The sequence below is a fragment of the Cuculus canorus genome, chromosome 3, assembly GCF_017976375.1.
Source record: "Cuculus canorus isolate bCucCan1 chromosome 3, bCucCan1.pri, whole genome shotgun sequence".
Taxonomy (NCBI): Eukaryota; Metazoa; Chordata; class Aves; order Cuculiformes; family Cuculidae; genus Cuculus; species Cuculus canorus.
In genome coordinates this window covers 33,066,672-33,084,469 of record NC_071403.1, presented here as the reverse complement: position 1 = coordinate 33,084,469, position 17,798 = coordinate 33,066,672, and the positions used below count along the sequence as shown (strand labels likewise).

The window sequence follows — 17,798 nt, the reverse complement described above, 5'->3', positions numbered from 1 at the left end:
AGAAATATGAAACTGAGCTTAAAGAAGAACACAATTTGGAAGCCCGATGGGAGGGTACATCATTACAGCACTTTCACAAGACCATTTTTTCATTTATTTTTTAATTTTTATGTTCACATCATTTGGCACGTTTTACACCATCACTCTAGGGGAAATGAAACATCAACAAAAAGTAATGAATTGTATCATACAGAAATATTTCTGTTCTCCCATAGAAAGATTTCATTTCAGGCCTTTGCCACATCTCCTGCATTAGGGCTCTATCAGAGATGCTGTAGCCTCTGGCAGGTTCATCCTCAGGACTATACTGAGTTTCTGAGTACCTCACCACATCCACTGTTTCCCTTCTGCCAATCAGGTGACAGATACCTTACTACTCCCTCAGCTCCTCTCAGGGCACACTTATTCTTACGCCAAATCTTGAATTGTAGAATTATAGAATGGTTTGGGCTGGAAGGGACTATGAAGGTCATCTAGTCCAATCCCTCTACAGTGAGCAGGGACACCTTCAACTAGATCAGGTTGCTCAGAGCCCCATCCAACCTGACCTTGAATGTCTCCAGGGACCAGGCCTCTGCCACCTCTCTGGTCAGCCTATGTCAGTTTCACCACCCTAAGCATAAAAAATTTCTTCCTAATATCTAGTCTAAACCTCTCCTCTTTTAGTTTAAAACCATTACCCCTTGCCCTATTGCTACAGGCCCTGCTACAAAGTTTTCCCCATCTTTCTTATAAATCCCTTCGGGTACTGGAAGGCTGCCATAAGGTCTCCTCGGAGTCTTCTCTTCTCCAAGCTGAACAACCTCAACTCTCAGCCTCTCTTCACAGTGCAGGTGTTCCAGGCCTTCGATACCTTTTCATGTCCCTCCTCTGGACCCACTCCAACAGGTCCATGTGTTTACTGGGCAGAGGGTTCCAGAGCTGGATGCAGTATGCCAGATCTGGTCTCACCAGAGCAGAGGGGCAGAATCACTTCCCTCCACCTCCTGGCAACACTCCTTTTGATGCAGCCCAGGATATGGTTGGCTTACAGATGCTTGCAGAATCACAGAATGGTTTGGGTTGGAAGGGACCTTAAAGCCCATCCAGTTCCATCCCCTGCCATGGGCAGGGACACCTCCCACCAGACCAGGCTGCTCAGAGCCCCATCCAACCTGGCCTTGAACACCTCCAGGGATGGGGCATCCAACAGCTTCCCTGGGCAACCTGTGCCAGTGCCTCACCACGCTCATCGTGAAGAATTTCTTCCTAATGTCTAGTCTAAATCTGCCCCTCTCCAGTTTATACCCATTAGGCATCTGTAAGAAAGCTGGTGAGGGACTGGTTACAACGCCGTGGAGTGACAGGACAACGGGGAATGGCTTTAAATTGGAATGCGGAAGATTTAGATTAGTTCTTAGGAAGAAATTCTTCAGCAGCCTTGGCCATCAGGAGCAACACCCAAACAACAGACCCCACCGGGCCCGCCACGCTGCATCCCAGACACAGACCCCGCGCCTCCCCCCCGCACCGCTCCCCCCGGGTCCCCAAATGGAATGTTCCACTCGCGACGGGCAGGGGGTGAGTGTCCGCGCCCAACGGATGGGACGTTCCACCGGGGAAGGAAGGCGGGGGAGGAAGGCGGGGGAGGAAGGCGCCCTGCCGTTGGGAGGGGCGTGGCTTCCGGGCGCCGCGTTCGAAAGTGCAGGCGGCGCGCACCGCGTCATGACCCAGTCCGTGGTGGTGCAGGGTAAGGGGCCGCGGCGCCCGGCGCCATCATCATCCTCTTGCTCCTTACCCACGTTCTCCCCTGACGCTTGTCTCTCCCATTCGCAGTGGGGCAGTGCGGGAACCAGGTGGGCTGCCGGTTCTGGGAGCTGGCGCTGCGGGAACACGCCGCCGTCAACCAGGTACGGGTGGGGACCGTACCCCTGTGCCGTCGAAACTGTCCCCCAGTGGTTATGCAGATGACACCAAGCTGAGTGGTGCAGTTGCCACACCAGAAGGACGGGATGTTATCCAGCGTGACCGGGACAGACTGCAGAAGTGGGCCTGTGAGAACCTCATGAGGTTCAACAAGGCCAAGTGCAAGGTCCTACACCTGGGTCGGGGCAATCCACGGTTTCAATATGGGGTGGGAGATGATGTGATTGCGAGCAGGCCTGTGGAGAAGGACTTGAGGGTGTTGATTGATGAGAAGCTCAACATGAGCGGGCAGTGTGAGCTCGCAGCACAGAAGGCCAACCGTATCCTGGGCTGCATCAAAAGAAGCGTGGCCAGCAGATTGAGGGAGGTGGTTCTGCCCTTCTATTCCTCTTTTGTGAGACCTCATCTGGAGTATTGTGTCCAGTTCTGGAATCCTCAACGTAAGAAGGATATGGAGCTATTGGAATGGGTCCAGAGAAGGGCTACAAAGATGGTCAGAGGACTGGAGTACCTCCCGTATGAGGACAGGCTGAGAGAGTTGGGGTTGTTCAGCCTGGACCTTCCAGTACGTGAAAGGGGCCTACAAGAAAGCTGGGGAGGGATTGTTTCCAAAGGCTTGTAGTGGTAGGACTAGGGGCAATGGGTATAAACTGGAGAGGGGCAGATTTAGACTGGACATAAGGAAGAATTTCTTCACTATGAGAGTGGTGAGGCACTGGCACAGGTTGCCCAGGGAAGTTGTGGCTGCCCCATCCCTGGAGGTGTTCAAAGGCAGGCTGGAAGGTTGCCTGATCTGGTGGGAGGTGCCCCTGCCCACGGCATGGGGGCTGGAACTAGATGATCTGTATGGTCCCTTCCAACCCAAGCTATTCTATGATTCTGTGCTGTTTAATTAAATGCCTCTAAATCAGGTCAGCCTGATTTTCCACCTTGAATAATCCAGGGCATCCCCTTCAAGGCAGGCATTACCAGATGTGAGGCAGTTCAAGGAAAAGGTTATAGAATCATAGACTCCTTTGTTTGGAGAAGACCTTTGAGATCATCAACTTCAACTGTACCTGTCCACTACTAAATCATATCCCTAAGCACTTCATCTACCCATCTTTCAAGTATCTCCAGGGATGGTGATTAAACCACCTCCCTGGGCAGCCTTTGCCAGCGCCTGATAACCCTTTGAAGGAAGGAATCAGTCATTATGTTAAGGGACTGAATTAGCTTAAGAATAACAAGTATCACATCTTGGCCAGCTTGCAGTTAGAAAGAATGTGATTGTAACAGGAGTTTAGCTTGTTTACTAGTTGAAACAAGGAACAAATGAAGTATTGAAAGGGCAGTCCCCAGTCCCGCAGCAGGAACAACAGACAGACTTGAGCTCACCAAGAGGACACAATGAGGAAGGAGATAAAATAAAGACCATCAGAGGCTTCTAAAAACACCTGTGATGTGCATACAAGAGTGGGTGCCTGGAAAAGCAGTGAACATGTAACATGTTTCCAGGAGTCTATATTGATATGTATGTTTAACCAGTATTTCCTGGAACCTCTATGAATATGTATGTTTAACCAGTATAAAAGTCATATAACCAGTTTCAGTAGTTGGACACGTTAGGTGGGTTACCCCTTGTAAACCCAAGCGCTGCTTATTTAAAGAATACCTGCTTAATAATCAAATTGGCATTGATTATTGAGTTTGGCTTTTTCACAGCATCACCTTTCAGTGAAGAAATTTTTCCTAATGTCCAACTGAACTTCCCCTGGCACAGGTTGAGGCCATTTCCTCTTGTCCTGTTGTTTGTCACTTGGGAGAATAGACCAGCACCCACCTCGCTATAACCTTCTTTCAGGTGGTTGTAGACAGTGATAAGGTCTCCCAAGGGGATTCGGGGCAGGTTCTTTGGCACTGGCAGTAAAGCGAAAGCATCCCACCGAAGCCCACCTTTGTTTTCCATGTTGGTGCATGCCATGCAGTAATTTAGTGTTCAGTTGTGCTGTGCAGAGTACCCTGACCAAAAATGCACTCTTCCATGACTATAAGGATTCTATTTCCTGGTAAATACCATACGCTAACAGATAACGATGAGCAGTCCTTCTCAGTGCCTTCTGTTGGAAGCAGCTGTTAAAAGGCAGTGGATAAAGTTCATACACATAGGGAGAGGCTTTAGTGTTGTAGAGAAAAGCAGCTTCCAAATTCTGCTTTGTCAGGTCTTTAGGAAAACAGTAAGCAGTCTATTAAATAACATTGAAGTATTTAAACTTACGAGGTCTCTAGCTTTATGAAGGGGTAAGTAATTTCCACACCATACTTCATCAGGGAGTTTCGGAATCACTGATGCAGTGTGACATGCTTACCTTTCCACAGTACATCATGGACTTAAGTGTTATTGGGATGGAGCTTTCCCTATATTGTATCAGTGATGAGCTGAGTGAGCTAAGTAGCAGCTGTTCTATTTAATTATTGCATTGAGATCTTCAGTAAAATACTAAGTCTTAAGAAATTAAGAAAGAGTAGTTTTTTAACCTTGTGCTGAAATGTTAATTTCCTAGTTATGTCCTCCTGATAGTTTTGAACATCAAGTTGATGCTTCAATGAAATGTTCTTTTTAGTGCTGACTAGAGCTAGTTGGATTCAATGTAGATGTTCATTTTGGTTTGAGTGGGGACATTTGACAGGTGACCTTCAGAGGTCCTTTTCAAATTAAGTTATTCTATGAAAAAGCACTGAGAATTTTTGAAGTTACATATCATCTTATGTCATGTTGTTTCTTTTTAGAAAGGAATTTATGATGAAGCATTAAGCAGTTTCTTTAGGAATGTTGATACAAGGTAAGTCAAGCAGCTCGTAAGTTTAACACCTGATCGGAGGCCTGGAGCGCTTCCCATATGAGGACAGGCTGAGAGAGCTGTGTTTTTTTAGCCTAGAGAAGAGAGTGCTCTGAGAAGACCTTATAGCAGCCTTCCAGTACTTAAAGGGGGCCTACAGGAAAGATGGGGAGAGACTCTTTATCAGGAAGTGTAGTTATTGGATGGGGTGTAATGGGTTTAAGCTGGAAAAGGGGAGATTTAGATTAGATATTAGGAAGAATGGTTTTCCTGTGAGGGTGGTGAGGTACTGGAACAGGTTGCCTAGAGAAGTCATGGGTGCCCCATCCCTGGAGGTGTTCAAGGCCAGGTTCGATGAGGCTTTGTGCAACCTGATGTAGTGGAAAGTGTCCCTGCTGGTGGGGGGGAGGCGTAAGAAGTGGAACTTCTAAGATCAACAATTCTGCTATGCTCTCTGAACCTAACTTTCAGTTTTCTCTTTTTCAGGACATATTTAGATTGTGCTAGAAAAAGTTGTTACTTCTTTGTATTCTTAAAACACTCTCCTTACCTTTCTATTTTAATTACACTTACTTAAGTAGTTAGAAGTGTTGAATGTGTTTGGGTTTTTTTGCCTTTTCTTCTGTCCCCAAAATGGGCAGTTGGGATCTGATAGCTTTTGCCTTTGTGAATCACGAGCAGACTGCAAGCCCTCTGTATACCAACGCAGCATTTCTTCAAGAGTTGTAATAGGAATTGTATTTAAGGTAGTCAGAAAAGGTCATGTCAATTTTTAAATCCCTTTTATCTGACTAGTTTGTTGCACAAAGAGTGATGGCTGTGATTTTTATTAAAGTTAACCAATTCATATGTGAAGAGCATTTGTCATCTCTTACTTGTCCAGTTACAAAAATTGTTGCAGTTTACAAGAAAAAACGGTTGTGTACTTGGATATTGGTGTTACACTTTAATTATTTAAAAGGCAATTGACCAGCCTTTGTTTCCTTCCATTGTAAGGCAAGGCTGCAGTACAGGATGCAATTTTAACTAAAATGTCATTGAAATACTAATTCTTTTGTCTCAAATTTTACCTATTTGAAAGAACATGCAAGTCCGTTGGAGTTTATCATTGCCATTCTTTGTGGGCATTTCTTAGAATATCTTTTTTTTTTTAATTCAAGAAAATTTGCTTGTAAGCGACGTCTGTTTCTGTGTGTGCCAAATGAAACCACCCAAATTACAATTGACAGGTTGGCTATTGAAGAAACATTTGTTTTCTCTCTGTAAGGAGGAAGGACGTATCTTGCTGAATACTGTAGAAGTTTCAAGGAAGATTCCCCTACCTGTGAAACAAAAGAATGATTATTCAAATCTCATCTCTTCCAGGAGCTGTCTATTTTCCTGTTGAAACACATCCCACTTTTAGCTGTAGCATTGAACTATAATTTAGTTAGGGAGAGTACTTTCAAACTCTGTTGCTCAGGCTGTGAGGTTTTTGCCTTTTGTTATTGCTGCTGGGTTTGTTTTAGTTTTGTCAGAAATAACTAATTCACCTCCCTGGCCGTTGCAAACATAAAACCCTATGTCATGAAGGAGACAAACTTCAGTTTTCTGTGCTATGACATACCACTCATGAAAATAATTAATCAATGTGGGTTATCCTATCACAAACAGCAATCAGCAACACTCTGGCAGAAACCGTCGGAATTTTTTACTATTCTGGTGATTATTAAACTGTGTAATATTGGAAATGTGCTTATGCATTTCAGTGGTTTTATATGCAGAAAAAAATGTGTGTCTGAAGCCTAGAGGATTCCAGGGAACATGGAGGAGGGAGAGGTCAGCAATTGAATCAAAGTGATTCAGAGTATGGGCTGCATGAAAGACCTTAAAGATGGTAGTAAGAGAAAGAAGTGTTCATTTTATATATATATATCTATAAATCTCTTTGAGTTTTGTTAGTCCCTAAAAAGAAATAGAACTTCTCTAGCTGGATTTACTGGTGCTCTAGTGGACTCATGGGAGTTATGTAGGCTAGAGAATTCACATTAGTACTGGAGGCTGCTGTGAACTGTGGAATCCAGTGCAGCCCCATACTCTCTTCCCCTCATTCCTGAATGGGCCAAGAATGATCAGAACATTTGGTGCTGTAGCTAGTGGTTTTAGAATATTATTGTCGTTGAATGTGAAATAGTCTAAGAGATGCTTTATATTTAGTCTTGACCAGCCCCCAAATCAGGTCAATAATTGAGGGAAAAATTAGATCCATCTTCCAATATCCCTGCCTTTTTTCTCTTTGTTGACTATAGTGTGGCCAGACTGGAGTGTCTCTTCCCTTGTGTGTAGAAGCACCAGCACTCACTGTGAAAAAAGTGTGATTGTACACAATGCATAGCTCCCTAGGTTGTCTCAGTACAAACAGTCCTGGGGGAAAAAGGTGCAAATTAAGCTAAGTCAGCCCAGCATGATTTCTGCACTTGTAAATCTGAATGGCAAAATAAGTCAAGCACAGTCCTGTACTAATGCAGTTACACAGCTTCACAGAATCACAGAATGCCAGGTTGGAAGGGACCTCAGGGATCATCTAGTCCAACCTTTTTAGGTGGCATATAGTTTAAATGAGATGGCCCTGCACCTTGTCCAGCTGAGCCTTAAACGTGTCCAGTGTAGGGGGATCCACCACTTCCCTGGGGAGATTGTTCCAATGTTTCACTGTTCTCATGGCGAAAAACTTTCTTCTGAAATCCAATTGGAATGTCCCCAGGAGCAACTTATACCCATTACCCCACTGTAACCTCTCACAGTAGCACAATGCTGTAGTATCCCCTTTGAAAAGGTAGTAGTGCTATTTGGCACGCTCTGTTCCATTGTAAGATACAGATATACCACGTGCTGGATAAAAGATAACCCTTCCAAGTTTTGGCACTGCTTGTGGAATTAACGCAGAGCAGAGGCTGTCTCTGAGAGTAGACTTTCAATGCTAATCTATTCAGCTTCCTGAAGTACTGCTTAAGATATTTCTGATTGAGATCATGTCCCGTAATTGCATTACTTTAGGAAATATTGAGGTCTTTCTTAGCAGCACATTCAGGTTGTTTCTTAGTTTACATTGTTAACAATCTTCTGAACATGAAAGATTAAGGAGGGACTTTTGTTCTAATATATATTGCCCTATTTTCTGTTATGATTCTGAGTTTGGATTTATTTATTTATTTACTTTGTTTGTTTGTTTTGTTTTTTCCAGAAATGGTGGTGATGGTACTGATATTTATAAAGGGAAAATCTGCTCTTTAAAAGCACGAGTAAGACAATCTATAAAGGTCTTCTTTTTACATTGTGTATTTACATTCAGTTGTGTAGGAATTTTCATAAGGTCCTTATATTTGCATATGTTTTAAAATGCTACTTTGAATAATAAAATTTCTAATAGTCACTTCTGTGGTTCGATAGAGTAATGCAGTTTGCTGCCAGTCTAGTTGAGTAATTTAAATCATAATTTTAATAAAATTATTGCAGCTATTACCAACTAAGTTTTATTTGCATTTCCTAAGGAATGGGTGCCTTTGAGCCACTTGTAAGTGATCATGAAGTAAGAGAATTTGAAACATAAAATGCTTTAATTTCTTTACTCCTAAGTATTGGTGAAAAATATTATAAAATTATGACAAAACTGCATTATCTGAAAAGCTGTCCTATTGCGCAACTTCAAACAAATCAGCCAAGATAAATCTAGGTAACTAAAATAAAGTTTCTGTGGAGCACAGTAGAAATTACATACCTTCAATATTGTAAATAATTTCATCTTTCTTTATGTGATTATTTCGAAAAGTGGTTTGCTTACTGACTGAATTTTAATTCTTTCCCTTCTCAAAGGCACTGTTGATTGACATGGAGGAGGGTGTGGTAAATGAAATTCTGCAGGGACCATTGAGGGATGTGTTTGATAGCAAGCAGCTTATCACAGATGTTTCTGGTTCAGGAAACAACTGGTGAGAACCTCTTCAGAAAGCATTTCTTAGGAACTAATTAGATGGCATTTGAAAAGAGGAATGATAACAGTAGCTTTCTGTTTCATTCTATTGCACCTGGGGAGCTGGAGCGTTTTACCAGTAAACTTTGGAATCACTGTTGCCTGAAGGAGGGCTTTGAAAAGTCTTTTACAGAAGGATAATTCTGCTGATATATCATTTTGTCTGCTTTTTCTTTTTTGTTTTTCATTTTCTTTTTCAAAAGAGCATGCTTTTATTTTTGTTTCTTTGGTATTCAGCTGCTTCCATTGCTCAGTCGAAGCCATAATCTAGTTTGAGACTGTGCAACCATTGTAAAAAGGAGATACATGAGCACTTCTGGTTTCTGAGCGCCACAGAGTCTGCTTTTTGCCTGTAAACTAAATTACCAAAAAGGGAAATTCAGAGAAAAACATTGATTAACATAATGAATTGCAAATTTTCACCAAGACCTTAGTGTAACTGATAATATTCAGTGTACTACAGACTAGAAAGCAAATCATCAGCAAATGTACTGAAAGAAAGTGCAATACAGACTAGGAAGCATCCTATAGCTTCACCATCTAGTAGGCAAGTGTGTTGAAGATAAGCTGTTTGAGGTTTTTTATTACTGGTAGAACTGACTTACATGGTATTCAGATGAACATCAGAAAACGTATTACATAGGGATATCCTTAGTGTTATGAAGTGTATAACTTTTATCTCATAATTACAGTTTGATCATCCGATGTGGGAGTTTATTTCCTTATCAGTACAAAATAGTAGTGTGTGGTCCACAGATGTGAGTTTAGTGCTGCTTGCATCCTCAAAATTAAAGCCATATCCTGACTCCCGTATTCACATGATTTAGTCACAGCTTAGCAGCTCTCGCAGCTTAGGGGTTGCACCAAGTTCTGGACTCTGAACTGTAAGATGTCAAATAGGAGGAGTTAAAAAAAATGAAAGGCTGATTGTTGGATTTCTTTAAGTACTTTTCATATCTTCAGGGCTGTAGGTCATAAGCTCTACGGCTGTCAGTACCGCGAAAGTATTGTGGAAAAGCTGAGGAAAACTGCAGAACATTGTGACTGTCTACAGTGCTTTTTTATAATTCATTCCATGGGAGGTGGTAAGTAATATTTTTATGGTTACTATGATTGCAGAAGTCACAGGTGAAAAAGAAAAATATGGATCACTGAGAATGCAGAATAAAAAAAATTAACACTGGCTAATTTAGTGGACCTGTAATTATTTGTTATTTGTTTTGCTAGAGCACTGAGGAGCCCTAATCATAAGCTAAGTGCTACTCAGAACAAAAATAGAGCAAATATTTTAAATGTGAGGCAGCGAGTGGATCAAGGCTGGTAACAAATAAAAGGAAACACTGAGGCTTTACTGATTAGAGGAAGGGGCAGTGGCCTCAGAACACTGACATCATGGTTGTAATCAAGTTTTTTTTTCATGAGGAAAGAGTTTTCCAAAAGGCTTCTCTTGTTGCTTAACTTCAGAAAAACTTTTTTCCTAATTTCCTTCAACAAGATTCTGTTGAATTGTGTCTAGCTACTTTGTTAATAAATCAGGAGGGTGATACCCTTGCAGTGACAGTTTCATCATTACTGTATTGCCACTAAAACTTCTTCCTCCAGAAACATGGGGGAGCATGTATTGTAACTGGTTATGATGCGGAAAAAGACGCAGAAAATAGCTCTAAATGTGAAGTAAGAGTTTTGTGAATGGCCTTTTTTCTGTGGCCATTTGCTTAATTTGAGAGACCCTGCAGGTATCGTTCCATCATTGCAGAAAATTGCTGTCATGCTCATAGATTAAACTGTCTGATACTGAGAATGTTAGATATCCAAGACAGAAGAAACACAGTTCTCTGATTGGAACTTAGTGCTATGTGCTTAGTGCTAATGAGGAAAACAACATTGCATGTGCTGGGGGGGATGGAGTTATTCTGTTTTGACTGGAGAATAAGGAAATATTTATAAAACCCTAAAAGGAAAGCAAATAACTGGTTTGGGTGGTTCAGTGTTTTTCAACAAATGTTTTATTTAAAAATTCAAATTAAAGATTTTAAAATAACTAACAATACTGGGTCAGAAAAAAGTTGTTTATGTAATAGGACTTTTAGTTTTTCAGAAATTTTTGAGATTGTATACTTCATTCTGTCTGGTATGCTATGGGAAATACTTTTATCACTTAATTATTTTCCTGTCTGGGAAAAACTTTCCTGCCTTAATTTACATGAGTAGCCGTCACTGTCAGCCAAGTGCTTCAGAAAATGTTCATTAATATACATAATTACAAAGTTCTGTGTTTCCTACACATGAGGCTTATGATAGCATGGGGAACCTTTTCTCTTCTCTCATTCTGTCTTCATTCATTATTAGGGACAGGATCTGGTCTTGGAACTTTTGTCCTAAATTTGCTTGAGGATGAATTCCCAGAAGTTTATAGATTTGTTACTTCAGTTTATCCCTCTGGTGAAGATGATGTTATTACTTCTCCATATAACAGTGTTCTGGCTATGAAGGAGCTTAATGAACACGCTGACTGTGTGCTACCGATAGAGAACGAAGTAAGAAACAATATTCTATTTCTGTCAATTTCTCTTTTTCTTAGACTGCACATAAGTTTTTCTTCTTTCTGTGTATTGATTTGAGTGCCAAGCCTTAAAAACTGTAATTTCAATTTTTTTAACATAATAACTGAATTCCTAAGTCATTGCAGACTTTTGAATTTAATATGGCTATCACGAACAAGTTGCTCTGCACCTTCAAAGTAGTCTAAAATGATTCTTTTCTTGTCTGTTTCAAGGTAAACAATGAAAAGCTTCTGTTTGCTGAGGCTGAGAGTCTTATATTCTTTTAGCAATCAATTTGTGAGTAGTAATGGTAAAGCCCTTCAAGGGAAATGACTAACTACTCCAAATTCCCACAGATTTTACTTTACTGGTTAGTAATATGGGCATCGTAGGCGTACCTGACCACACAAACCATTAGACTTATCTGAATCTGACTTTGATGACTGTCTTGCAGTATGCTTATGAAAAAAACTAAGAGAAAGTGAAATATATTTAGAGAATATATTTTTGCACTCACGGGAATTATGATAATTTAAAATGTGACTTTAATAGATAAGGGTTTTGAGTAATTCAATAAAATTCAAACACCTGAGACAAGTAGAACATGTTTGTGACGTGTAAGCAACGGACTTTTAGAACCACTTCAGTCTGGATTTACATGTATCAAGGGTATAAAGTTTGAACTAGAAGTAACATGTCTTATTTTTTTCTTTAAGGGTAATTGAAATGAAAAATTGGGGTACTTAATTTGAAAGCTCTACTCAAGACTCTCTGTATGGTTTTTTTTCTCTTAAAGTCTCTGTTTGATATAGTTAATAAAATTCATCAGATGACCAATTCTGGGAAGCTAGGGTCAACTGTGAAGCAAAACAGCTTGTTAACATCAAGCGCAGGCGGTGCAAAAATTACACAAGAGAAGCCATTTGACACAATGAACAATATTGTAGCCAACTTGCTGCTAAACCTGACAAGGTAAAGTTATGGATTATTCCTCTGTACAAGTAGTACTGCTAGACATGGTGTGTGATGGAAATATGCAGGCCTGCATCAACTCAATATTAATTATTTTCTGTTTGACGAGAGTCTCTTTTTTTTGAGAATTAGTTATCAATTACTAAATGTTAAAGTATTTTTAAGTACTCAAATTGCAGTGGTGTGGCTCTAGCCTCCTTCCTGAAGTGGGAAGAGATTTATATAGGCACAAGGATATTGTCTTCTATTAGTGCTTAATGGAACCCAGGGAGGTTTGCCTTTCCAAGCCGGTTGTATTATTTTATAAATGTCATCAGACCTCAGACCATTGTTTCTACTAAACTGTTTATTGCTGTAAGAAAATCCTGGTGAAATATCATTCTGGAGTATTGGCCTGCTTTTCTTTTAAACAGCTTTTCAGGAATGCTAAGTCATGCATGTTTTATTATAGTCTAATTATTAAAACCAGTACTGAGCAGCTATGTCCACATACTGAAAAACAATTCTAAAGACTACAATTAAGGTCTCATTCTTGATGGTTAATTGTTCTATAATGAGAAGTGTGAGGAAATAAGATATAGCGCTGTCACTGCCAAATGTGAAAGCTTGATAATTATACGTGAACACTGTTTCATGAACACTGTGTTTTACTGTTTTATTGTAGGGGACAATTGAAAAATAGATATAATTAATGTTTACCTTATAAATGTGATTTACTTAGTTTATAAGAGCTTTATAACAGTTTGTTAAATTCTCAGCTCTGCTAGGTTTGAAGGATCCCTTAACATGGATCTTAATGAAATCAGCATGAATTTGGTTCCATTTCCTCGCCTGCATTACTTGGTTTCAAGCTTGACTCCTCTGTATACACTGGCTGATGTTAATGTACCTCCTAGAAGGTAAGAAAAAAATACTATGGAAGCTTTACATTTGAAGCTTAGTTTTTTATTCTTCCTTAGTTTTCATTTAAAAAAATCCATTCTATAGCAAAACTAAGGGTAGAAGTTCTAAAGGTTTTAATTCTGTCGCATTTTAAAAATGATCCAGCTGATTTTGAGAACATCCTTCGTCCCTTTTCTCTGTAATGGCTGAGCAGGTAAACTTGAAGTAGATTTTTGTGATCTCTGCTGGGAAATGTTTCTGTTAGAAAAATGTGTTACTTGGATGATAGGTACAACACACACCACAAGTTCTTCTGAGTAACAGTTTGCAGTTGCCTTACAAAATGATGTAAAGACACACAGGGAGTTAAACTAGACTTCTTGGGAAGTAATGGCATTTTAACTCCAATCTGGAGATGCAGGCAAGCCTTTTTAACGGGCTGTTGTAATGATAGACTGATGCTTGTCAAACTCTTTGAGGCAATTTACCCCTTTGACTTTGCAGAAAAATAATCAGTTAAAGTAGATTTCACTGGTTTTAGTGAGTTATATTCATTCAGTAAAGGTCCAAATAGGGATAGAACCTGCTAAGGGTAAGTGATGGAAGTACACAAAGTGCAGAAGAGGGCAGGATCACCCCTTTTCTGTGATAGCAACTTCTGACAATCAGTTGGATCTCTTGAAACCATGCCCTCAGAAGACAGTACAGTACTGGAGGGAAAGTAGCAGATTATGGGAAGATACTTGGCCAAACGGTAGTATTTTTGTCTCCTTTTTTTCCTTTTTTTAATAGGCAGATCATGACAGGTGTTTTTAAAATCAGAAGTAGAGCTGATAGATGCAGGGTGTTTGGAACAAATGGAAAGATTAGCTTAGATGTTATGGGTTCAGAGACTTCAAGACACCAACCATCTTTGATATCGCATGGTACAGTGGACCTTACTTAGAGGTGAAAAGAGGAAGAATATGATCTGCTGTGTCATCTTTTAAAGCAGTCATACACAATGAAATTCTAACAAGTACAGTCTGTCTTTTCCTAAATCATTGATCAAAATTAATACAGTTATATGGTTCATTGATCTTCTTAGGTGTAACAGAGTGGTAATCAGTCCTGTAAGGGTCAGCAGCACTTCAATATTCCTTGTCAGATCCTTCACAAGCAGTGAGATTGTCCACTCAAATTGTCATATAACCAGAACCTCAAGTACTTAAATCCTTTTACATACTTCAATACTTTGTAACTGTTGACCCAAAATTTCCTTAATATACTCTCTTTAATCTGTCCGCTTCTGACTTCAGACTCAACAGTGGGTTGTAATATGAGGGAGAAGAAAGTGAAAAACTGATCTGGTCTGTTTTTAAAACTTCTAATGCCAATATATGTACACTTAAAGGTTTATATCTTTTTCCTGTCATTCATGGTCACAGATTAAATGTACCTTTATTTCCATAATTTTATGTACTTCTTAACTCTGAAGGTGGACATTCTGAAGAACTTTTGTGGCCTACTTTAGTGAGAGTAGATAACTTTCTTTTCTTTTCACCTAGATTGGATCAGATGTTTTCAGATGCTTTTAGTAGAGATCATCAACTAATTCAAGCAGATCCAAAGCATAGCCTCTACCTTGCCTGTGCACTTCTTGTTCGAGGAAATGTGCAGCTTTCAGACCTTCGCAGAAATATTGAAAGGTTTGTAATTCCACACCAAATAGTCATGGTATTTGTTATGGAAACTGTTGTCAGTTGTCCAGAGCACTCTCACTTTTTATCTGACAAATTTTGATATCAGATCACTTTATTCAGAAATATTATTCTTAATTTCACAAGGGGAAAAAGTCTTAATGTGTTAGAATAAGTCACAGCACTCTTAGATTTCCCATAAAGGGAGCTGAGTGGATGTCCCTGTGCAGCTCCTCCCATTATCAAAAATGCAAAAGAAAGCTAATCCCAAACTTTCAGAGGTCTCCTGCCAGTAAAAAATGTTGAAAGAAAAAGTTCTGTGGTAGAAGGGTTTAGTTGTTTGGTTTGGTTTTGTTTTTTTTAAATAGACACACTGGTTTAGTCTGAAGTCTAAAATATTTTATTCATTATGCTAATTATAACTGTCTCAGTCCTGAAAGCTTTATGTTAACCTTTTCAGATTGTTTGTTAGCTAAGGGAATTTAGGCTTTGTGCTCTTTCCCTAGATAACTATAAATTTTTGTATCACAGGTTGAAGCCTTCCTTGCACTTTGTCTCTTGGAATCAAGAGGGCTGGAAAACTGGATTGTGTTCAGTACCTCCTGTGGGCCATTCCCATTCTCTCCTGGCTTTAGCAAACAACACCTGTGTGAAACCAACTTTCATTGAACTTAAAAACAGATTTATGAAGCTCTACAAGAAAAAGGTACAAGTCTGTCATCGTTATAACATCCATAGCCACTAATCTTTAGTATCTTGCATTGTTGGGAAACAAGCCTTAGTATCGCAAAGGGACTACTGGAAAGTCACAGCCCAAGATTTTTATCTGTGCTACCTATCAGAGAATCATTTCAACAGCTGCTTCTTCAAAAGGCTAAATCCCTTAATAACCTGTACCTCCTAGGCAACATACTCATGTTCTTCAACAGTGAGGCAGTATCTGACAGATCTGCCTACCAGTTTATGGCTGCCAGGTACCCACCAAGCTGTTCTCTGATTTCCCCACCTCAGCAGGGCAGGGGTGGAAAATATAATTAAAAACTATTTGGTCAAGATAAAGATAGGGATATTACTCACCTATTACCATCATGGACAAAACAGGCTTGACTCGGGGAATATTAATTTAATTTATTGCCAGTTAATAACAGAGTATGGTAGAAAGTAAAACCAAAACTAGAAACACTTTCACCCTACCCCTGTCTTTGCAGACTCAATTTAATTCCTAACTCCTCTATCTCCTCCCTGCTCCAAGCAGCACAGGGGGATGGGGAACAGGAGGTTGTGATCAGTCCATAACACACAGAACGTAAAAAGAAATGTCTAAGAAATGCATAATATTGACTGTAATTCCATAGGAGATTGCTATTAAAGTTGCCAAGTTTGTAAGCAAGGGAAGTCATGGTATACCATAAGTCTTCAAACCTACTTTCTGCAGTTCTTGCACTCCCCTCTTTAGTGCAGGCCAAATGATACTTACTGAGCCAAATTAGTTAGATGCCAAGAAAAAGAATAAACTGAATTTTTTATTGTCGTAGGCTCACCTTCACCATTATCTGCATATAGATGGGATGGAGCAAAGCTGTTTTTCTGAAGCCATATCATCTTTGTCTGACCTCATAGAAGAGTACAATGAACTGGATGCCACAAAAGGTGGGCCTAAAACAGATCCAGGAAGACTGAAGATAGCTGTTTAAAGAAGGGAAGAACTGATTTAAAAAAAAAAAATCCTCCAACCAGCCAACTACTCAGTTAACGAGAATGAAGTGCAGTGTGCCTAGCTAATGTCATTCCAAAGTTAAACTGGGACAACAGCTTCCTCAGCTCTCCAAGAGGTGTCATATTAAGTGACAGGCCTCGCCTGTAAGAAAGATTTGAAGGCACCTAATTATGGCAGATATTGGTAAGAGCAATCGTCTGAACTGTAGAGTAAATTGGCATACCATATGCTGTAAAGAGAAGACAGAGAGGTGGTAGTAGCCAAAAATGTAGTTCTTTTCTCAGACTTTCAGCTTGCAGTAAACTAAAGGCAGGCCTTGCTTCAAAGAAGGATCATTGTTGCTAGGTTTGTATTTCAACAAGCAACTGTGAAGAGAAGCCCACATCATTTTTTCTAAAATGAAAGTAAGTCTCTAATGAGACTGGTTTCCCAAACTTGCAGTGTAGTCATCATTGCAGAATGCTCTGAATTATGGTCATAGTTTTAAAATTTTTGCTTCCACATGATACTTAAGTGTATTAGAGCATTCTGAGTTGATATCAAAATTGGCAATATCAGAAAATTCAACAAGGTAAATTTTGTTACAAGTAGTATACTTGGAGTATTAATTAACATATTATTTTAATGATTCATATTCATGAATGCTTAGTTGCACTTGATAATGAGGTAATACAATATGGCTCTGACCAAAATGTGCACTTACAATGACGTTATAATGACTGAAGAAGAAAGCTTATATGCTTGAAAGAATGCGAGTAAAATAGACATTTTAATATTTATATTATACCCAGTTGAGTAGATTTTTATATTATATAAGAACTTCTATAAAATAGAATGTACAGCTGTTTCCAGTTGCTTGCCAGCCTTGGCTGTCTTGGAGCAGCCAGACAAGTGGCTGTTACAAATCAAAATGTATCAATATAATGATTCTAAAAGCTTGAAGTCCTAGCAGAGTTGGAGTGTTGGGTGGGTGTATAAGTAAGCACAATTTTAGATGTATAAGTCCAGAAGTATTCAATAAAACATTGTGATAACATTTGTTGAGAGTGTTTTTTTAAGAAAAAAATCTAAAAATAGCCATTTCCTTGAAATTTTGCAGTTCTATTATCTGCAGGTTTGTTCCTTTACAAGTGCATTGTTTATATTCACAACACTGGAGAAAGATTATCTGCTGCAAAAAGAAATCTGAGCTTAAAAATTAATTCTGGTCTTGCAGATACATAGCAGAAAATGTTAATATGAGAATCAAGAATGATAGATGAAGTATTACTG

At 39.6% G+C, this 17,798-nt stretch overlaps 1 protein-coding gene across 1 annotated transcript; it reads left to right on the top strand.

Annotated features, from left to right (window-relative positions):
* Nucleotides 1–1,672: 1,672 nt before the first annotated feature.
* Nucleotides 1,673–17,562, top strand: TUBE1 (tubulin epsilon 1). Its single transcript, XM_009564845.2, has 12 exons — nucleotides 1,673–1,729; nucleotides 1,816–1,889; nucleotides 4,675–4,727; nucleotides 7,948–8,005; nucleotides 8,577–8,692; nucleotides 9,697–9,818; nucleotides 11,083–11,270; nucleotides 12,073–12,248; nucleotides 13,007–13,147; nucleotides 14,678–14,818; nucleotides 15,341–15,515; nucleotides 16,345–17,562. Exons 1-12 carry the CDS (start codon nucleotides 1,705–1,707, stop codon nucleotides 16,501–16,503), a joined length of 1,428 nt encoding a protein of 475 aa, XP_009563140.2. The 5' UTR covers nucleotides 1,673–1,704; the 3' UTR covers nucleotides 16,504–17,562.
* The last annotated feature ends 236 nt before the right edge of the window (nucleotides 17,563–17,798 follow it).